The sequence below is a fragment of the Rhinolophus sinicus genome, linkage group LG02 (assembly GCF_036562045.2).
Source record: "Rhinolophus sinicus isolate RSC01 linkage group LG02, ASM3656204v1, whole genome shotgun sequence".
NCBI classification, from domain to species: domain Eukaryota; kingdom Metazoa; phylum Chordata; class Mammalia; order Chiroptera; family Rhinolophidae; genus Rhinolophus; species Rhinolophus sinicus.
The window spans coordinates 14,657,465-14,680,843 of NC_133752.1; the positions used below are offsets into that span (position 1 = coordinate 14,657,465).

Consider the following 23,379-nt stretch of genomic DNA (forward strand, 5'->3'; position numbering starts at 1 on the left):
CCTTGGTGTGTGTCTCTCTTTTGTACGAGGACACCAGTCACTTTGTATTAGGACCTCATTTTAATTTAATCACCTCTTTACAGACTTTATGTCCAAATAAACTCATATGCTGAGGTACTAGAGTTTGGGGCTTCAGAATATGAACTTAACCCATGCATGACATGACCCAAATGATTCTGATTGCAGTAAGTTGGGCTGGGGCCAATGAACGGTTACAGCTGTGCCCCATCCAGGCCATGGCAAGTGGTTCAGGGGTCAGAGTCAACACTTGCGATGTTTTGACATGGCTTTGACTCCATGTCCTCACATCATCCTGACCCATCCATACACCATATTTTCAACAATTAATTAATGCGAATAGAAGATACTCCGTGGCCTTTTGCAGCTAGTCCCCACGACCTCTCCTAAACGGATGTGCCTTTGTCTCAGATCTGGTTCCATTGTGTTTCGACGACTTGGAATCTGAGATTGCTTTGCATCCTGCCCTTTGGGCTGGTTATGATACTGACTTAGCCACACGCTACTGAAGGATGTTCAGCTCTACTCGTTGTCTCCACATCTGGGAGAGGGTTTGCTGCTCAGGGACAAATCCCCAGGATGCACCTGCTCAACTAACATGACGCAGGTTTGAGAGCTTGCACACCTGAAACCCAGAGTTTTAGGGGGTCTCAGGACTGCTCCTCAGGACTCAGAAAGGCAGGATACCAGGCCATGACTTAGAGATGTCACATGTCACTCTAGAGGAAAGAAGGGAGTCTGCCAACTAATTTAAAGAGCACTGTCTTCAGATTTGTGTACTCGTAATCTTTATACCTGTCCCTTCCTCCTTAAACTCACCTTTCTCAGACAAATGTTGTACTTGTGACTCCTTCTCCCCTTTTACACAGTCTGAAATTTTCATTTGAAGCTCATTTCTACTTTATCAAAACGTTTGGGCTGGGGGGATAGGGCTCACCAAAGTGTATTTTTACCTTGGATTCTCCATTCTCCTAAGGGGTGGCCAGAGAGGAAAGCAACAGAAACCCGTCATGGGCCAAGCATTGTTCTGGGGTCCATGCTATTGCATCGAATCCTTACAACAGCGCTGGGAGTCGGTATAAGTGTCTTCACGGTGCTCGTGAGAAATGCGAGTCCCCTTTCAGCTACATAACTGCTACACTGGGGTTCAAATCCAAGCCTGTAGGCAGTCTTCTTCCAACTCTGCCTCGTCACTTCTTATAGGTTCCTGAAACTTGAAGATATTTTATTTGTCTCTACACATGGTCATTTTATAGCCTGACAATTCTAATAACTGAGATCTTTGTGGGTTTATTTCTATTGTCTGTTGAGTCTGGTGATTTTTTTTTTTTTCAGTTATCGTTTTTCTATATCTGTCTTATTATATCTCATTAAATGCCGATCATTATACTTAAAATATGTGTAGTAATAATTGGAGGTTTAGAATATAGGTATCTCCCTTCAGAAAGAATTTGAATGTGCATCTTTCAGGCATTTGGGTGTTTCCAATCTGGGATCGCCTCCGTCCAAAATCCAGACTTGATGGTTTCTGAACCACCAAGTAATTCAAAACTTTGAGTGACTGGTTTGCTTCTGGCTCACCCCATCCTATGGTTGCATCTTTGGTGCTCTTAGTTTTCTGTGTGGGGTCTCATACTAGATTCCCCACCTGGTTTGGCTCTGTACCTTGACACCTATCCTTACCCCAGAAAATAGAAGTAGGTTCGGATGTCCTATGACTGGGAAAATTCCATCAGGCAAAGATAATTGCTATGTCTGCCAATCTCAGTGTCCACTTGTTGCTTTGGCCTGGTATCTCCCTACTAAATTGTCTGCTTTCCATCGTTTTTGAAGGTTTGAGCTTTACATTTTACCTGGCACATTTACTTGTTTTCATTAGGAGGGTTTTCTCAAATAATGCAGCCTGCCGTTACCTGAACACAGACATGTAGAGGCTGTGTTTTTTTCTTCTTCCTCATTCCTGGAGCTTTATCTCTCTCATTTCTCTTCTGTGAGGTCTGCTGCCTTTTGAACTTCTCCACTGGTTCCTGTCATGGCAGCTTAGGTCTGTGGCTTAGTGGTTCGTTTGGTCGGCTGATAGCTGTGCCACATTGGTGGATGTCTTATATAAGTCCCAGGCAATCTTGAAAACAAGGCTATCTCTGTTTGTAACCTGGGGGATATAAATCCGATTGAGGCTCCATGCCCACTTTCTAGCCTTTTGTAATGTGACAAACACAAGCATAATCATGACACTTTCTAAGCCAGTGACCAGGGAGATTCTGCCCAGCAGTATGAAACAGTGAGCTTCTAAAATAGGGGTGTGTGTGTGTGTGTGTGTGTGTGTGTGTGTGTGTGTGTGTAGTAAAGAATTTGGTTTTTCCAAATAGTAGATTGGCCTTTGCTCTCAGCTTCTGGGAAGAAATCTATGTCATACCTGACAGAATGTCCTTGTTAGGGTGGGTGCTGGTCTTGCCAGACAGACCAATCATGTGATTGAGGGTGCAGGCTTTGGGTCACACAGTGTCACTTGACCTGGAGACTGAGTTCGTCCATGTGGGCATTCAGTCAATTAATCATGCCAATGTAATGAAACCCCAATAAAAGCTCTGGGCATGGAAGCTCAGGTGAGCTTCCCTGGGTAGCAATACTCAGTGTACCGTCACATCTCCATACCAGGAGGTAACTTGTTCTGATCCTAGGGGAGAGGACAATGGAAGCTTCATGTTCAGAACCCACCAGACTCTGCTGAGTGTAAACACACTGGGTTCCTCTGGCTGATGTTAATCTGTATCCACACCTGGGATAAACCATAACTGTGGCAATAACTGGTTTCAGTGAATTCTGTGGGTTTTTCTAGCAAATTATCGAAACTGAAGGAGGTTTGGGGAACCCCTTAAACTTGCAGTTGGTGTCACAAGGGAGGGCAGTCTAGTGGAAGACTGTGCCCTCAACCTTTTCAATTTGGCTAGCACTGGGCAGTATATATATGTGTGTACACACACGTGTGTGTGTGTGTGTGTGTGTAATTGTGTAATACAACTCTGGTATGGGGGTTCTTATCATTACAATAGGCATTAGCAAGGCTTACATACTTTTCCTTTGCGTCTATATATTCCACATGCTCATTGCAAGACCCTTCCCACTGGCCTTTTAGTCCAAAACCAACTGACTCTATGGTGGGCGTCATTTTGATCCCAGTGTGCTTTGTACCTTTCCACAGTTCTCCCAGTCCGTCTGTGTTTCCTTTGCCTCCACCTCTGGTTAAAGAAAGAAAGTGAACCCACAGAAATGTTTTTTCCCTACTTAGAGTGGGGACCTCATAAATCATGGTGACAAGAAATGTGATGGCGGTCTCTTTCCGCTCTTGAGGAGTTTGGAAGAAGAGAGGCGTGCAGGTTTCAGCAGGGTTTTGTAATTTTCCCCAGTGGCAGCACAGAGTGAAGGACTCCAGCCGAATAGCTCCTCGGCCCTAACTAGGGAATTCTCTCCTGGAGTGTTCCTGCAATGAAAACGCAGAGACACCCACCAGTGTCACTCGGGCAGTGTAGTGCCTGCGGTGGGACCCCTGGCAATTAACAACGAAGTCGTCAAGATTTCCTTTTCGTCCCCTTCCAAGCAGTCAGGGCGTTGTTTTTATCCCCTGATTCAGCATGTGGATCAGTCCTTCTGTCTGTGATCCGTGAGACTGTGCATGTGTTCAGAAACTGTCTGGCTTTATACCTGGCCCCTGGCTGGGTGGCAGGAGTTCTGTGAAGGAGAAAGAAAATACACAGATACTCACACGTCCCCACGTTGAATTACAAAGCAGTCAGAGGACGTGGTTGTTTTCTGCCCTGATATTTGGCTTGGTTGTTTTCATTCGTAGAGATATACCATCCAGAACTTAAGTTAGTTTTTACAAAAGAATTATTTAGAAAACCCAACTGGTATTTTGTAGATTGTGGTTGACAGAGGAGGAGACACACACGCAATGTGGACAAGTAAGGGAAGGAGGAATGTCTAGTAAGTGTTTTGATTCCTGAAAAACCTGACGTGCTTGCCTGTTATATTTCATTTTCCAACAATACTTCATTTAAAAAGAGCCAATCCAGCTTGGTTTAATTCCTGCCCTGCAGAATAGCCACAGAAAAAAAAAAAAAAAAAAAAAATTCCAGGGAGATTTGGAGACCAACACATGTGTAGTAGTATATGGTAGTATATATGGGAGTAGTGCTTCTAAGAGCCCTAAAAAATACAGATTTAGATCCAAAGAAAACTTAGGGCAGGTTTTGCTTTGCTGAAGCCAGAAGAGTCACTTTGGTTGAAAGCAATACCCAGCACAATTAAAATTTGATTTGTTATATGAATGTTCATTTTCCCCCAACTTATTTTAGAGTATGTCTATCTTATAAATTAAACCTGCCTTTTAAATTTGGTTTTTGCCTTGAGAAATGGATATGAGTGCATCCTATAGATAGGGCTTATTGGTCTAGTTGTAAAAAAGGAAATGCTCAGAGCATAGATATACACAGCCTCAGAGTTTTGCCAAACTTAAAATACTAGTAAAAAAACGATCTCAATTCCCTGACTAAAGTGATGGAAATCAGTGTAAAACTGCTTAGAGAATTCTCCACGCTTTGGCATCTTAATATGGATGGGCTTTAGGGCATCCACAAATAAAATTACGTAGAATATTGTGTTTGTGCATATGTGCATTTGGGGGGCAGATGGTCCACTGCCTTGGCTCTTAGAGGGCTTAGGCAGCGTCTGAGTTGAGCTGTGGGGTGAGGGGTCTGCCGTATCAACGGTGTGCTGACTCAGTCTAAGTTTGGGCCCAGCCAGCGCTGTGTACAGCCAGACCCTTTTCACTCTGGAGGTTCTATTTCCAGAATTATACAACATGTCTCAATTCGGTCAGGGGAACACGAGGGAAGCGCTGGGGCTTCCTTAGCCATGTTATTGTCACCTGTTTACCAGTAGGCTTTCTAGATGATCCGGAAGTTGTACTTAGAAGCTGGGCCGTGTCTTTACTGAAAATGCTGCTAGGCACTAGGGAGAATGTGTGTGTGTGTGTGTGTGTGTGTGTGTGTGTGTGTGTGTGTCTGAAAAGCAATAGATATTGAAAAGATGTGTATTGAGTAAATGAATGAATAAATAAAACTGATGTCAAAATGAACTAACCAAGTAATTACAATAATATGTCATTTAATGTCTTCAATGAAGCCCCTGCTTGATTAAAAGAGAAAATTGGGAAAGGGGATTGAGAGTTCTTTTTCCCTGTTCCCACTGGGATCCCCTGCAGGAGAAAGATACCCACACTGGTCATCAATGATTTTTGCCTGTGCTTTCATAAAACCTTCCCAGAAATAGTAATGTTTCCTTTTCTTTTTTTCTTTTTTTTTAAATTTCAGCTATCCAGCTTGACAAAATCAATCTTAAAGTATATTGTGCGTGGTCTCTTCTGGATAACTTTGAGTGGACCCAGGGGTACAGTATTCGGTTTGGTCTCTTCCACGTTGATTTTGACAATCCAACGAGACCCCGAGTCCCTTACACGTCCGCCAAAGAGTATGCGAAGATCATCCGAAACAATGGCCTGGAAGGACATCTATAAGAAGGATGGCTGGGCAGTATCCCTGGGAGACGAGGCCTCTGCTTTTGGAAAGGAAATCTGCTTTGGTGATCCCCGGACAGTTTTAAGTTGCCTTTGTAATCAACAGGTCCAGCCTTGTGATCAGTGATTGTGAAGTATGACTAGGTAATGCATGAGGATGGATTTAATGATGGCTTTTACTGTATTTGCATTTGGATCAATGAGGCTTAAAAAAAAAAAAATAGAACAGTAAACCACTGAAATTGATTTTTATATTAAGAAATCAGATAGACTTAGAAACTTCAATTTAAATCCTTAAAATTTTTCTAGAAAAAAAATAATGCAAAATTTATAAACAGTATGTTCATGATTTGCATCTTTAACAGCAGACCACTTATAAGAAGACTTGTTTAAGAGCTTATGTTTTTCTAATTTTTCTGGTTACATAAGCTATGGTTTGCTATTTGATCGATTGTCATGTGGTCCATAATTTTTCCACTATTTAATCTAATGTAAAACCATCAAAATTAAATGTTAGTCACGTTATATAGTTATGCATTCCATTCACCAAAGGGGTTAATAGATAACCTATTTAATAAAATGGATTTGTTGATGTATTTGGCACACATGTTATCTATGCATGAGCAAGTACGTCTTTCTCTTGCCTGATGAACTTTCAAAAAATAATAAATGAATACAACAAATTAGACCGTAAATGGCAGAAACAGTATTTGAGTGTTGATGTTTATGAGAAACTGGATTCCTACTCCACAGTGACATCAATTGAAAAGCAAAAGAATAAGCAAAGGCATGGTCTCTACTTTGGGGTATTGTAAAAAATGTAACATGCAAAAAGAACATTGGTGACACACATGAAATGCATACATCAATTGATTGTCCCACATGAGTGTAAGCAAAGGGGGACCAGGGGCTCATTCCACTGGTAGCTGAAATGTCTTGAGATGCATCTAGGGTTGAGTGGAGTTGGGCATTTTACTGAGCTTCCTTAGTAATAGACGTGGGGCTCTCTCTGGACTTCATATCTCCACTCCAGCAAACCTCTCCCATGTGTGGAATCGGGACCCTCACATCCATATTTAAGTGGTATTTACTAAATACTCATTTGTGTATCAGGCTTGCAGCTAAGAGGTACATATTATCACCCCCCTTTTGCAGACTGAGAAATTGAGGTCACCCTGATGTACGTCTTCCTGAAGCCACATTAGTTCATGTTTCCTGGACCCAACCCTTCTTTGGCATCAGCTCTGTTCTCTGTCCAGCGCACCCATGGGTTGGGTGCCATGGAAGCCTTCTCTGCATTTTTTGAATAGAGGAAATCCGAAGCAGAGGTGTGGAGTTACCTTATGCAGGAGGAAGTGGGGAAGGTGGTTTTCTGTATCCTCAGTCTGCTTGCTTGAAGAAACTGCATATAGTTTGCCATTCTCATAAGGCCTTTGGCCCTCAGCAGATGCTATGTATTTTTTTTTTTTTTAGCTGTGGTCAATTTCTGGATCATTTTCATGTTCATATTCAGGGAATTATTTACAGCAAAGAACACTTGCGGTAACTTTGGACAGAATGAGAAAGAAATGGCTGTAGTAGTTCAATAAATGTGGATGCACAGGGGGAAATTATATGGAGATTAAAATGGTCTACATAGGAAATTCTATTTCATCTCTGCCACTGGTTTGTTATTTTTATTGTTCAATGAGACATTATCTCACAATTTGTGTTCATTTAAAGAGCACATTTCCAAATCTTATTTCATTCCTCTCCTATCCAGCCTGTCTTTTTCATTTTTACCATGTATCTTATTTACAATTTATGTGCCCTCTTATATTATCTTGCAAGACAACCGAGTTTTCCTTTTAATTAGGGTGTTGCTTTGACTATTACTTATCCTATAGGGCATATTTACAAGTTTTACAACAATACTGTATTTTGGTTACCAAAACCAGAAAATCAGGCTTTGTGTTTGTAAATAAAAGGATTTGTCACGTTGGGGCTACCAGGTGAGATAAGCATTATAGCTGTAGCTCCCAAGCTCCCAAGCGTCCCTCCAGTGTGGTGGCCTTCAGATCTCCACTGGGGTTTAAAGGTCAGTTCTCCATCCCAGAGATGGATCAAGCCAAGGGGGCTTCCCTAATTAGTCCAGTAAATTAGAATTGCCATGAGGTTAAGGTAAAGAAAGAAAGAAAAAGACCCACCAACCAAAAACCTAACAGCCTCTGTAGTATTGTAATTAATGTTATTTTTAATTGCTTGTATTAACATTTGAAAACGAGATTGATTGGCTTTTGCCTGTCAAGGAAACAGAACTTGGATTCCTTAAATGGAAAAACAGGAGTTGTTAATTATCCTTAAAAATCCATAGATACTGTACTTAGATGCCTTGAAGGTCATCTGAGGCTTGTAAAACACATGTTTTATGTCTGTTTTATCTAAGGACAAACTTGAATAGCACAATGATGGATTGGATCTCCTTGTATTTCTTTCTCTCTACCTCCCTTCTTTGCTTTTTTTCTTTCTTCTTCTTCCTTTTTTTTTTTTTTTTTTTTTTTTTAATGGAACATAAACACATGTTATTGACATCCTGGGGAGCGCTTAAATTATTGTTTTTTGATAGTTTTTATTTTAGGGTAAGTCATTTCTGAATTGCTAAAAAACATGCAGAAACAACAGTAGCCTGTTTTCATTTTGATGCGTAGAGCTTTAGTTTTATAACTCCTGCGAACACTACCAGAAAATGTCCACCTAAGCCCTTTATTGAATGAGAAGGTATGAGTTCTCATTAAGAAACCCATAAACTAAAAAGCTGGCAACCTTGGTATTTGGCAGTGGAGTGCCAGTCAGGCTTTTGTGCTCTGGGAATTTGTGTTCGGGCTGTACCTTTTAATTATTTTTATGAACGAGGGAATAATGAATACATTTGTAATATATTGAAAAAATTCCCCAACACTGACTGACCAAAAAGTAGATTTATATGATAATCCTTAAACACCAATTCTATTGCTCAGTGCTAGGCAGAAAGAAAATAGAATACTGAGCTTCATTACTGAGAGAACAGAATAAATCAAAGCTGATGGAATTAATACTGTTTAATTACTGGCAATACACCTTACCTGGAGAATGCATATTCATCACTGATCACAATATTTCAGGCTGCAGTTGTCCTGAGAGGGATATAGTACTGAGCACAAAGCATGATGAGCCTTAAAGAAGGAAATTAGAAGAAAATTTGACATAGAGACTCTTTACGGTGTCCTTTAGAATTATCGCAGCATGAAAGAGAATAAACCTTATTAACTTGGCAGTAGTTGCGAAAGGGACAAGTGGTAGAAGCGCTGGGCTAGGGTCCTGGGGAAAAGGAATTCCCAATGGTGACAGTTGCTGAGTGTTTCTTGTAGAGAGTAGACAAGGCCTGTTGTCCCAGGTTTTTCCAGTGCCCACAGTGTCACCTGACGTGTGACTGGCTTATATGACCTTGTCTGATGGGCTATCAGTAGCCGGTAAAAGGCAAATATACTGTGATTAGTAAGCATTCAGGTTCTGGAGCCAATTCATCTGGATTTAGATCTTGGCTCTGGCATTTAACAGCCAAGTGATGTTAAGCAACTTACTGAACTTCCCTGTGCCTCAGTTTTCCTATCTGTATAACGGGCTCCTCAAACGGCTATTGTAAGAGTTAAATACTCCTAAGCTGCTAGTTGTAACATGCTTAGAACAGTTCTGGGAACACAGTAAGGGCATAATTAGTATGAGCCATTATTTTTAACTCTCAGACTTGTGCACATTGATCCGCCAGCAAATCATCAATTACTGTTGAGATTTTCCTGGCCTGGTCCTGCTTCCAGTTCCTGCAGAGGTGTCTGCTCTGGTTACTTGTGATTCACTGTCACTCTAATAGTCTGTCTCTCTAATTTTTGTGGCAGTGGTTTTCCCTGCGACCTCATTTCTCTGACTGATCTGAGTAAAGCTGTTAATTTTTAATACATGTGGCTTTATCTTGTGACGAGAGCAGTGATTTCCAAACTCCTTACATGTTGTACCAGAAATGGGAAGTCGCCATCTTTTTTTGTTGTTGTTATAATCAGAATTGAAGGTTTCAACAGCCTAATCGGTACATAATTATCAAACTGAACTGTGCAATGCATTACAGAGATGTTATACTACAGACAAGACATTTCTCCAAAGAAGTTCATGGTCTGGTTGGGGAACTAGGATAGACACATGAAATGATAACACTCCATGCCAGGTGAATTTTCTAGAGGGTAAAAGGAGGGAGCGCTCTCTGCTAGCTGAGGTGGGCAGATACAACTTCATGGGCAAGGGGAAATCATATGACATAAAAATAATATAAAGAAAGTTACTAAAATAATATAAATACTATCAGTAAAAATCTGGAAGTGGAAAGCATAAGGCCTCTTGGAGGTGGGGTCCAGTGCCCAGGCCAGTGCACCTTGGTGGGAAGAATGGGCAGGTTGGGACTAGAATGAGGAGACTCTAATAGTCTTCAAACACCTTTGGCTTTTCTTGCAGAGCAAGGTTGAAGATTTCTGAGCAGGATGGTGATGCCTCAAAAGCACCGTGTTGAAAGATGGCAAAGAAAGTGGGCGGTAGGCACCAGATGGAAACCTTCTTGTAGCAGAATGCGTATAGTTGATGTGTTAAGGGCCCTATTTAAGGTGGAAAGTGCATCTATGAAAAGTTAATGTACAATTAATGTGTCAAAATTGCACAGGAACCTAAATGATCTCTTGGATCGGATCCTGGAGCAGGAAAAAAAGGACGTTAGTGGTTAGCGGAAAATCTAGGGACTACAAATAAAGTCTTTAGTTCAATTAATAGTGCTTTACCAATGTTAACTTCTTAGGGTTTTGTTTTTTGTTGTTTTTTTTTGACATTCATATATATTTTTTTGACATTAATATACTATTGTATATTAATTTCAGGTGTACAACACAGTGGTTAGACATTTATATAATTGCAGTAATGATCCCCCTGACTAGTCTAGTACCCCACTGGCACTAAACATTGTTATTGCCATATTATTGACTATATTCTGTATGCTTTACTTTACATCCCCATGACTATTTTGTAACTACCTATTTGTACTTCTTAATCCCTTCACCTTTTTCACTATGCTCCCCAACCCCCCTCCCATCTATCACCCCAATAAATCTAGTACCCAAGTACCCATCTGACACCGTACATAGTTATTACAATATTATTGACTATATTCCTTATGTTATACTTTACAGCCTCGTAACTACTGTGTAATAACCAATTTGTACTTCTACATTCCTTCCCCTTTTTTCACGTACACCCTCAAAGCCCCCTCCTATCTGGCAACCATTAAAATTTTCTCTGTGTCTATGAATTTGTTTCTGTTTTGTTTGTTTATTCTGTTCTTTAGATTCCACATATAAGCAAAATCACAGTGCATCTGTCTTTCTCTATCTGACATACTCCCCTCAGCACAGTACCCTCAAGGTCCATTCATGCCACCGCAGATGGCAAGAACCAATTCCCATCCATGACTGAGTAATATTCTGTTGTATATATGTACCACCTCCTCTTTATCCATTCATCCATCGATGGACACCCAGGCTGCCTCCACATCTTGGCCACTGCAAACAGTGCTGCAATGAATATATGGATACACACATCTCCTCAAAGTAGCATTTTGAGTTTCTTCAGATAAATACCCAGAAGTGAGATTACTGGGTGCTTCTTTGTCTCTTGTTATAGCCTTTGTTTTAAAGTCTATTTTGTCTTGTATAAGTATTACTGCCCCAGCTTTTTTTTTTCATTTCCATTTTCGTTAAATATATTTTTCCCATCCCTTGACTTTCTGTGTGTGTGTGTGTGTGTGTGTGTGTGTGTGTGTGTGTCTTTCAATCTGAAGTGAATCTCTTGTAGGCAGCATATATAAGGGTCTTGTTTTCTTATCCATTTAACCACCCTATCTTTTTTTTTTTCCAGTTCTCTGGCCACTAAACCATTTTTTTAAAATTAGTTTCAGGTTGTACAAAACAATACAACACTCAGACATTTCACCCGTCACAAAGTGATAACCGCCCTCCCCCATCTATTGCCCCTCTGATACCGTATTCCAATTCCATTGACTCTATTCCCTATGACTATATCCCATTGACTCCATACCCTATGACTATATATATGAAATTATAGTTGACATTTCATATTATTCAACATCAGCTTCAGGTGTACAGCGCAGTGGTCAGGCATCTACACCGTCCATGAAGTGGTCTCTCTAATAAGACATGTTCCCATCTGACACCCTACAAAATCTTTACAGCATTATTGATTATATTCCCCAAATTGTCTTTCATATCCTGTAGCAATATTGTAGTTACCGATTTATGCTGCCTAATCCCTTCCCCTTCTTCCTCACCTCCACACCCCTCCCTTCTAGCAACCCTCAGTTTTTCCTCTATATCTCTGAGACTATTTCTGTTTACTTTGCTCATTTACTCAGATCTTTAGATTCCACATATAAGTGAGATCACATGGTATTTGTCTTTCTCCATCTGACTTATTTCACTTAGCATAATGTTCTCTAGGTCCATCCATATTGTTGCAAATGGTAAGATTTCATTATTCTTTATAGCCGAGTAATACTCCATTGTATAAATGTACCACAGTTTCTTAATCTAGTCATCTACTGATGGGCTTTTCGGTTGTTTCCATGTCTTGGCTATTGTAAATAGTGCTGCAATAAACATAGGGGTGCATATATTTTTTCGAATTAGCATCTTCGATTTCTCTGGATAGATACCTAAGAGTGGAATTGCTGGGTCATAAGGTAGTTCCATTTCCAGTTTTTTGAGATACTTCCATACTGATTTCCATAGCGGCTGCACCAATCTGCAATCCCACCAATAGTGCACGAGAGTTCATTTTTCTCTACATCCTCTCCAACACTTATTGTTTGTTGACTTATTGATGACAGCCGTTCCTACCGGAGTGAGGTGGTATCTCGTTGTTTTTATTTGCATTTCTCTAATGATTAATGAGGTTGAGCATTTTTTCATATGTCTGTTGGCCATTTGAATGTCCTCTTTAGAGAAATGTCTCTTCATGTCCTCTGCCAGTTTTTCAATTGTATTGCTTGTTTTTTTTGGTGTTGAGCTGAATGAGTGTTTTATAAATTTTTGGATATTAACCCCTTGTCAGATGTACCTACTGAATTATCTTCTCCCATTCAGATGGCTGCCTTTTTGTTTTATTGATGGTTTCCTTTGCTGTGAAAAACCTTTTTAATTTGATGTAATCCCATATGTTTATTTTTTCTTTTGCTTCCTTTGCCCAAGGGGATATATCAGTAAAAATATTATTCAGAGTAATGTCTGCAAATTTACTCCCTATATTTTCTTCCAGGAGTTTAATGGTTTTGGGTGTTACATTTAAGTCTTTAATCCATTTTGAATTTGTTCTCATATATGGCATAAGGAGGTGGTCCAGTTTCATTTTTTTGCATGTATCTGTCCAGTTTTCCCAGCACCATTTATTAAATAGACTTGCTATACTCCAATGTAAAATCTTGCTTCCATTGTCGTAGATTAAATTACCATATAGTCATGGATTTATTTCTGGGTTCTCTATTCTGTTCCATTGACCTAAGTGTCTGTTTTTATGCCAGTACCATACTGTTTTGACTACTATAGCCTTGTAGTATGATTTGATGTTGGGTAGCAACCCTATCTTTTGATTGCAGCACTTAACCCATTTATATTGGATGTAATTGTTGATAGATATGTAGTTACTGCCATTTTATTAATTTTATTTATTTATTTATTTATTTATTTATTTATTTATTTATAATCTTAAAGAAGGCCCTTTAAGATTCCACTGGTTTGGTGGGGAGGAACTCCTTTAGCTTTCTTATCAAAGAAGCTGTATCTGTCCTTTGATTCTAACTCATAGCTTTGCTTGGTAGAGTAACCTTGGTTGTAGGTCCTTTCATTTCATCACTTTCAATATTTCCTGCCGATCCTTTCTGGCCTGCAAAGTCTCTGTTGAGAAATCAGCTGATAGTCTTATGGAAGCTCCCCTATAGGTATCTAACTGCTTTTCTCTTGCTGCTTTTAAGATTCTTCTTTGTCTTTAAACTTTGGCATTTTAATTGTAATATGTCTAGGTTCATCTTGTTTGGGACTCTCTGAGCTTCCTGGGCTTGTATATTTATTTCCTTTGCAAGGTTAGGGAAGTTTTCTGTCATTATTTCTGCAAATAAGTTTTCAGTTTTTTGCTCTCTCTCTTCTCCTTCTGGTACCCCTATGCTATGAATGTTGGTACACTTGAGGTTGTGCCGAGACCTCTTAAACTAACCTCATTTTTTTAAAATTCTTTTTTCTTTTTGCTGTTCTGATTGAGTGTTTTCTGGTTCCTTATCTTCTAAATTGGTGATTCAATCCTCCTCTTCATCTAATCTGTTGATTCCCTGGAATGTATTCTTCATTTTCATTGTTGTATTCTTTATTTTTGACTGGTTCTTTCTTAGGTTTTCTATCTCCATTTTTATATCCTATGTCTTTGTTGAGGTTTTCCCTGAGATCACTGAGCATGCTTACAACCAGTTTTGAACTCTGTGTCTGGTAGATCGCTTGTCTCCATTTTGTTTAGTTTTTCTGGAGCTTTGTTTTGTTCTTTTATTTAGGACATGTTACTATGTCTCCCCATTTTGGCTGCTTTCTTGTGTTTGTTTCTATGTATTAGGTAGGGCTGCTATGTCTTCCAGACTTAGTAGAGTGGCCTTATGTAGTAGGTGTCCTGTGGAGCCCAGTGGTGCAGTCTCCCTGGTCACCAAAGCCGGGAGCTTCAGGTGTGTTTTTGTGTGTGTTATGTTTGCCTTTCTGTTGTAGTTGAGCCTTAGTTGCTGTTTGTGCATCAATGGGAGGTAATGACCTTCAGGCTGATTGGTTGTGAAGACTGGCCGTAACTACAGTACAGGAGTTGTGGTGCAGGGGCTGATGCTACAGAGCAGAGTTAGTTTTAGCAGGGCTCTGGTGCCTGCTCAGTCAGCCCTGTAGGTGTGTCATCCCTAGAAGCGGCTGAGTGATGCTCCAGCTTAGTCTGAAGCTGACCACCAGGTGTGCCAGTTCTGGGGCCTCCTGGGAGGGTACCCACCACAGGCCAATTTCATTTGGAGCCTGTGCCCTGCCTGGCGCCACCTGGCATGAGCCACAAAGCAATCTGCAGATGGCTGCCACCCATGCTAAGCCTGGAGGTGCCTCGAGAGGCCAAGCCAAGAACCAAAGCCTGCTGTCGGTAGCGCCTGGCCTAGGGCTGCTCAGCCAGAGGTACAGAACATGCCGAAGCCAGCTGCTGCTTGTTTGGGTTTTGTGAACCTTTGAGAGATTTTAGGAAAGTCTGTCTGCAGCATGAGTGAAAACAAGCTGTTTATACACAAAAGCCCGTGGAAGTGGCTTGAGTGTGCCCCAGAGTTGGTTGGGGCATGGTCTCAGGGAATTACCTGGGCGGGGCAAACAAAACGTGTTAGCCAGTTTGATGGAGATTCAGATATGGCTTCTGCCTGCGTCTACACACAGAGAAGGGGAGGGCTCAACAAAGAATCAATGGCTTCCACTAGCTCCTTCGTCCAGGAGAAAGCTGCCCCTCCAGCCCTCACTCTGACACTAGATAATTCATTTCCTCCCCAGGTGTTTCCAGTGGCTTCCGAGCTGCTGTCCCAGCGCTGGAGCTCAGAGTGACTGAGTTCATCGGCAAGTAAGTCCATGCGTGGGCCCTTTAAGAGGATCGCATGTGAGTGCAGCCACACTCTGTCTCACTCAGCCACAATTTCTGCTGGTTTTCACAGCCAGAAATCATGGGGTCTTCTCTTCCTGGCACTGGAACCGGGGCTGGGGAGGGCTTGGGACCCCTGCTCCTGGGTGGGGGGAACCTCCGTAGCCAAGATAGCCCTCCTGACTTTTAATGGTCACACGTGTGCATGGGACCAACCCGTTCTGGGTTTCTGTCCCTCCTACCAGTCTTGAGGTGGCTTCCTCTGTGTGTCTGGAGTTGTAAGGCTTCAGTTCAGCTTGACTTCAGGAGAGTCTCAATGATGGCTGTTCTGTAGTGTAGTTGTAATTTTGATGTGGTCGTGAGAGGAGGCGGGCACAGCTTTTACCTACTTGACTAGAAAGCACTTCTTAGTTTTGATAAATAAATAGTCCATTGTTATGCAAGATGTTAACAATAGGGAAAGCTGGGTGAAGAATATGAAAAGCTCTTTATTTGCAACTCTTTCGTGAATCTAAAATCATCCCGCGCAACAAAAGTTTTAAAAATCGACATGGGAAGAGTTAATACAATAGTCAGAGAATATGTAAATATAGATATGTAATCTACATAAACAGAGATAAAAGACAGCAAAGAAATAACCACTGTTAATGCTTTGGCATTTCCTTTTTTCTCTCTCTAGGTTGTGGTATTGTAGCTAATTTTTTTCTACTTTATAATTTGCTCCCACATTTTCCTTATTTTGCTTTTGTTTTCTTTTATTATTAGAAAATATTTTTAAAGACAAACTTCAGCAGTCAAGGTGATTCATTGGATGTTAGAGTAATGGAGATAGATAGTTCAGCAATGGCTCTGTGTGGGAACAATGGTACGATTGATAGAAATTGGCAAGTGTACACATTACTTTTTCTAGGTGATACTTTAAACACGTCATGGCAACAAATATTTCTTAAGTTCATGTTACAGTTTTGAGATATTTAAAAATTAATTGCTGCCTCTAGACTATAATCACCAGTTTATTATATCTGTCATACATAATTTTTTTTGTTTTTGCCCTTCTAGATGGTGAACAATTTGACGTGTTATTCATCTTAATATTTCTACTACCTAGCATGATGTCTGGCATAGCTAAGCAATTTACAAATGTGTATTAAATCATTAATGCAGTGGATGTTAGGTAGTCAAATTATTATTTTCATTAGAAACTTAAGACATAGATGGACTCATTTAATCCTTACAATAACCCTAAGAGGTCAATTCTACAATTATTATCCCCGTTTTATAGATTAGTAAACTGAGGCAGAAAGAAGGTAATTTGTCTGGTAAGTGGTGGAGCCGGTGTTGCCACCCATACAATCTGTTTCCAGACATCAAAATGCTACTTCATATTCTTTCATGATAAAGTTGTGTTAGAATAGGCCTGGCCCCAGGGCTTCTGGCTCCGGGTATTTTCAAAGAGCTTCCCTGACCCATGATTTAGCCATATTGCAACATTTCAGTAGAAGATCCTTTGTGTTTTTAAGACTCACCTGATTCTCCACACTTCCCAGCTAGTCTTTTCACAACGTAGTAGCGTAGTTTCTTTCTTTCCTATAATGACCATTGTCCACACTGAACATTATTTTCTTTCCTTCTACACTCACCCAGGACATTTTGTTTTTGAATCCTGTCTTCTAATAAACTAGCTACTCTTCCCAGCAACGGCACTGACCACAACAAAATTCTTCCCATGATCAAAGTGCTGCATTTCCACTCACCTTCTGAGCAGAAGTGGTGGCTAAGCCCGTGGGTGGGGTCCAATCACCCAGGGCTGGGTCGTCGCTCCAGCATGTATGGAATGTGTGACCTCAAGGAACTTACTCATACCTCTGATTTTCATTTCCCTCATCTACAAAGTGAGAATTGAAATAAGACTAGTGACTTTATAGGACTGACGTGAGAATTAAATGAGATGAGACATGTAAGATAACTTAGCACTCTGTCTGCTAAGCGCTAATTGCAATGTCCATGAAGTGGTAGTTAGCTATTATTGTTTTTCTCTCTTAATATTGGTGCAGACACTCCAAAGTTTCGGAAATGATTTCAGGCAATCAACTCTTGCTACATGCCTCCCTTGCTTCTTTATTTCTTCCATCTTCACTAAAGCAGTCGACTCAGTGACAGGCATCCACTGGCAGCTTCAAGAAAACAGCTCATCTTTCTTGCAGTGGAGGCTTATTCTTCCTGGATCACAAGCCCAGTCCAGTTCCCAATTCCTCCATGATATTTCCAGATCCAGGCTGCCCAGGGGAAGGATGGCTGCCTCCTAGGAGAGCTGCCCTGTATCAAATATGATTCTGCAGTGGCCTCCATGTTCTTTTTGTGAGTTCGTGTTCCACACCATGCAGAACCGAAAGCATTTTATGTACCACTTACATAACTGAAGAAGACTGATGAAAAATCCACTGTATCTTCCATTCTCCCATAAGTGTCTCTCTCCTTCTCTCTTTCTTTTTTCCTCCCCGTAAATGACAATACATGACTCATGACTTTAATAGTCCATGAATTGATTTGCGTGCATGATGAAACTAGTGAAAGGGTTTGGCTGAGACTAACATTTTTTTCTGTGCTTCATTTTTACAGTAGAATGCGCTCCTGAAAATCTTCCAGATTTTCTATTTTCTGGTCATACTTCTAGTATAATCCCCCCCTGATGGCAAAACTTCTCCTTATTGACTCTAAATTACGTTTAATCCTGTTACTATCTCTTTTTACTGAAAGGCATGTGTTGTGAAGGCATCAACAGGAGTCTAGAAGCCAAGATGCCCAACCAAAGAAAAATAAACTCCTGGAGCTTTCTAATGCTTGTCCTTTTCATGCTGGGCCCAGCTGTGGAGCCTCTTGAAGGACGGACAGGATTGGGGTGTTCAGTGCAGATAATAGTGGGCTCCCAGGTGGTATGGAGAGCTCTCCACCACAAGAAAATAATCTTTTGAGCCCAGTGGACTAAGAACCAAAGGCCATTTTGAGCTAAGGCAGTATAATTCTATTAGTGAAAAGCTCTTGCGGAGGGAAATTGCCTGTGCTAAAATCTGTGAACAAATTAAAATAACAGGGCTAAGGGGAAAATATCTCTATAAAAGGCTTTATGACTCTGGTGGATAATAATATCCTTGTCACATTAGGATCTGGGGACCTGAAGATATAGAAGCATTTTTACGCAGCATATGGGCCTTCTTTACTCAACTTTACCCCATGCAGTAACTCCGTTCTTGGGTGCTTATTTTATGAATTTGTATGCTGTGCCAAACATACTTTTGTTCTCATCAAGAAAAAGCAGAAAATAAGTTCTGCATATCATTCATTGCTGTGTGTTGACACCTTAAGATTGATGTCATTGAAAAGACCCATTTGGGCTAACTGTATCGTGTGTGTTAAGTTCCCTGTAATTTGCAGGGGATTTTGTGGCAATATGCACTGTTAATATTGGTGGTTTGATATGCGTGTAAAATTTATTTACATGCGTACCTCAGTTTGGAATAGATTCATTAGAAAGGGGTGAATTGGAAAAGAAAACTTGTCAGCACAAGTGCTGTTCATTTTCCAGGGTGACAGAAATCAGAAGTCCCAAGACTGTGACTGTTGAATAGCTAACTGCATGTATCACAGTGCTGTCTGCACTGTGGGTCCTCATTGATTGGACAGCAGCTGCAAATTTAAACTTAGGCTACAGATCTCTAATTCCGTGACAAAGACAACATGAGCAATGGGCTGTCACATATTTAAAAATTGTTCCGTGTAAGTAAATAGAGACCCAGTTCTTAATTCTATGAAAGGATGATGGCAACATTTATTCTAGGATGAAGCAATAATGAAATAGATGATTCTTGAGCGCTAGCAATAGAGTAGGGAGGGTGGTGCCAATACATCTCTTTCCTAGTTTTTAGCAGAATGAAGAGAGTAACCAACTGGTTTTATATCCTCCTGCCCTGTCACCCTCCTCTCTATGGCCTCTTTCTTTCTCTTATCTTTTCCTGTCACTTTATCTTTTCCACCTCCTTCTCTTCCTCTCGTTCCCTCCACTCACTCACTCTCTTAGTCTCTCATCAGTCATTTATTATGAACCTTCCTTGGCTCGGGCATTGGACCGGCACCGGGGCTGCAGTATCAGAAGACAGATAGAGCTTGGGTCTTCTGGAAGCTCCTTACTGTTTATGTGGAAACAATATTGGATTCCCCAGCATGAAGACCACCCCCATGCTTAGGGCACCGGCAAAGGAGGAGCTCCCCTCCTCCCCCTTTTTAAAAATTAGGCTTATTATATCATGTTTGGAGTGAAGCGTTGCATCAGTCATGATGGGGACTATCAAAACCTTGTCTGACATCTTAAACTTATTTGAAAGTTTTGATTTTTTTTTTTTTTTTTAACTTCCAAAATCCATATGGTGTTGGAGGAGACACCATTATCTTGTCAGAGTTTAGGGCCTCTAAAAGTCTTAATAGAGAACATGTGGGGACCAAGTAATTAGACAGTGACATTGAACAAGTAATTAGAAGTGTGATGAGTGCTGTAAAGGAGAAGTACAGAGTGCTATGGAGCATATGACAGGGGGCCTAACCTCCCTTCTTTTTTCTCGATGAAATCCAAGACACACATTTTCAACTATAGTGGAATAAAGCCCTTGAAAGAGTTGGTTTTTACGATGCCTGCAGTGGGTGAAGGTGGAAAGAAGTTATCACGTTTTCTGGCTTCCCACGAATCAGGTAAGAACCCTGTTCTGGGCAGACCAAGAAAGCATTGAAGACGCGTGAGAAAGGACTTGCAAAGGATACATGGTTTTTACTCTAACGAATAGTTGGACAATCTTGACTTCAAGAAGTAAAAACTGTTTCCATCTCCAAATGATAGGCCTCAAGGGAGGAGAAGCTGCAAATACAGGCCACGTTACCTGCATTGAATGGACAAGCTTTAAACATTCTGTTCCTCATGGCTTTGAGGTCTTCTGGAGGCTTGATATACAGACTATGGGTATAAGGACCATTTCTGGGATGACTTTATGATACTATGCTTGGGGACATACTGCATGGTCCTTAGGAAGTTTGATCTGAAGTTGCAGGTGAATCACAGTATTATCCGGACTCCTGTGTTTATATAAGCGTGTGTCACGGGCCCTCAAACACTGGTGGTCATCCTTCGCAGCTGGAGGGCTTCTTAAAACACCGGTTGCTGGGCCTCCTGCCAGAGTTTATGATTCAGCAGGTCTGGGGGTGGGGTGACTGAGAATTTGCATTTCTCACGAGTTGCCAGGCGATGCTATGCTGCTGCCCACTCTGAGAACCCTTGATGTACACATCAAGTTAACTAACCTTAATGGTGGGGAGGTGGAAAGAGGACTGGCTGAAGAATCAGAAGACCTGGTAGGTTTTCAGCTCCCCTGTTTAAATGCTCTGATCATCTTAACCTTGTTGAATTTCTCCAAATTTTCTTCCCTCATTTGTAGAATGCATGTTCTTATAACAAAGTGGCTACAAGGATCAAATTGTATATCTGAAAGCATTTTGTAAGTTGCAAAAACCTTCTGAGATTTAAAGCTCTTTCTTAATTCTCACCATAATCACATATCTCTACCTACTAGTGTGTCCAACGAATGAAGACCCAAAGATTAAGGAAGGCTTCCCAGAGGGTGGAAAGAACAAATCTCTGACCTCAGACAGTCATGATTCCAGGAAAAATGCAGTGTAGACTGTTCATATGCTACAAATCAGACAGAAGAATTGGGTGTGACTAGTTCTGTGGTGTTTCTGGAAACCCTGTCTACTTTGCATTTGACAATCTGTCAATCTTTTGGGAATCAGAGTTGTCAATTTGTTCCATCAGATATGATTCTGGGTGAATGGATGAAGCCTTTTGGCAAAGAGTGGCTGAACCTCCTTCAAGAGTGACAGAGTGTTAAGAAAGAGTGGTGTATTTTAAATATATAATGCTGAAAAAACAAAAATGAAAATCAGGAAACAATTTTAGCCATGTGATTGGGATTCCTGTTGGTAGAGGAATCCCAATAGTCATTTTTTTATTTCCTGACATATTCATTCATTGTACAGTACCTTTTATTCAAATGGGTTAAGGCTTTAAAAAATTAGGTCTCAAATGAAAAACCGTTCTGTCGCCATCAGCTAAAAGTGAGGCCCCGTATTTTATTGACTGTCAGCTTCCTAAGATGCTGTATCCTGAGTCTCAGCTGAGCCCTGCCAGTGCTGAGCTGTTCTAAGAAATAGAGGATTCTGGGCCCTGGTGGAAATTTGAACATTGATGTGTCCTTGAAGCGTATCTGGGAGATATACTGGGAGCACAGCAAAATCGAGAATCCCCTCCATGGGGTATCCAAATATCCTTTATTTGGCCATTAAACTGTTCATAGAACTTCTCACTTTCATGTGGTGACAGAAAATCATTGAGTAAAGCCCCTCCTGCTCAGCAATGACAAAGAATACATCTCTGAGTATCAGTTGTCCCGGCCGCCTGGGTACCTGCCAAGTGGCTTGCCAGGTAGCCCTCAAGGTTTGACTTGAAATACAGTTTTCCCTCAATCTTTATTTTTTTTGGCTGGGGGCGGGGGGGTGGTGTACCTCATGCTTACTTGTGTTTTAATAATTATGGCTGAAAGATTTCCTGTAGGAGGCTCAATTGTTATTCTATAGCATTTCTAAGGGAGAATAATGTAATAGATAAGGGAAGAAAACATATGACAAAGAATCCAGGACTGAAATTAGCAGGCAGTCCTTAGCTCTCAGAGTAGTGAAACATCGGCAGTGGAAAGCTTCTAGTCCAAATGAACAGCCTGGATTCCAGAGTCGGACAGACGGGGGTGAATTCCTTGCTCCACCACTCTCCAATTCTCTGACCTTGAGCAAACAACCTTTCAGAGCCTCAGTTTCCTCTTTACAAAATGAGCTTAAAAATATTTCCTTCCTCAGAGAGGCATGGTGAAGGTCTCATGAGGGAATGTCTGTTAATTCCAAGTAGAGTGCATGTTCCTTTAGGGAAGGCAGTAAGGTCTTCTTTCCATTTATTAAAAAATCCAGGGTTGAGCAGCCCCTGTGTGCTGGGCACTGGGGATAGCGTCCTTCAGTATCTTATCCAACCCTGTTGTGACTAGCTTCATGCTCAGCATGTAGATGACACTTCAATATACTTGCTGTGTTAATTAAATAGAATTTTCCCATTTCTTTCCACACAAAAATGGTATGATGTGGGTCAATTCCTTTATTCACCTCTCACACCCTCCTTAAATATGTGCAAACTTTAATTTGGACACCCTATTAGTGAAAAGATGGAAGGGTAAAATTTCTTCCCACATCTCCCAAACCATAGTATTTCCTGGGGACATTCTTGATTAAAACTTGGTAAGGAAAGTTTTATTTTATGCAGGATGAAATATATGCAAAGGACCATGACTGTGTTACTATCAGAATTCGTATTCTTGACGTTTGGATCTAATTTTTGATTTAGGCATTTTGCCCCCAATGAAATATTACATATTATAATGTAGCAGCTAATAAGATCTGATACAGTGACTTTAAATTGAATTTCATTAAAAAAATAAGAGCATAAAATGTCTTCCTAATAGTCTTAATTAGGGAAAATGGAAGATCATAGTATTTCTATATTAATGCACTAACTTAGATAATTGGGATAATATGAAATGCATGGCAAGAAAAATAGGAAGTTTGGAAGCCAAGGGAAAAATAACCCACTACTTTCAAGTTTCTAGTAGTTTTGTTTTTGGACCGAGGAAGCTTACCAGATGTTAGGCATAAAGTATAAAGTAATTATTCTGTTTCTGTGTATGAATCAGTATTGTCCTAGTTTCATGGTGACTACTTCCCTGGGAAGGGCATTGTTCTGAATCTCACTGCTTCCTAACAACTACCACTTGTCGTCCTGATTAGGGCATTGTATGAAAATAGTGCATTCATCGCAGGGTTCTTACTAATCTTTCTCCTTTCATCCAGCGTCTCCCAGTTTCTCAGCGAGCTCTGCCTTTGCATTTTTAATTGAATGC

The 23,379-nt window shown here is 40.7% G+C and overlaps 1 protein-coding gene across 3 annotated transcripts in view; it reads left to right on the top strand.

The window, feature by feature from the left end:
* Positions 1–23,379, top strand: part of LOC109453821 (cytosolic beta-glucosidase) — a 409,360-nt gene that overhangs the window by 185,485 nt on the left and 200,496 nt on the right. For 2 of the 3 annotated variants that reach the window (XM_074321830.1, XM_019743861.2), the window contains one exon: positions 5,391–6,297. The exons of the other annotated variant lie outside the window; for it this stretch is intronic. In XM_074321830.1, the coding sequence (XP_074177931.1) occupies positions 5,391–5,593 (203 nt within the window). In that variant the 3' untranslated portion in view covers positions 5,594–6,297. Of the gene's footprint in view, positions 1–5,390; positions 6,298–23,379 lie in introns of those variants that run through there. 3 annotated transcript variants of the gene reach the window in all.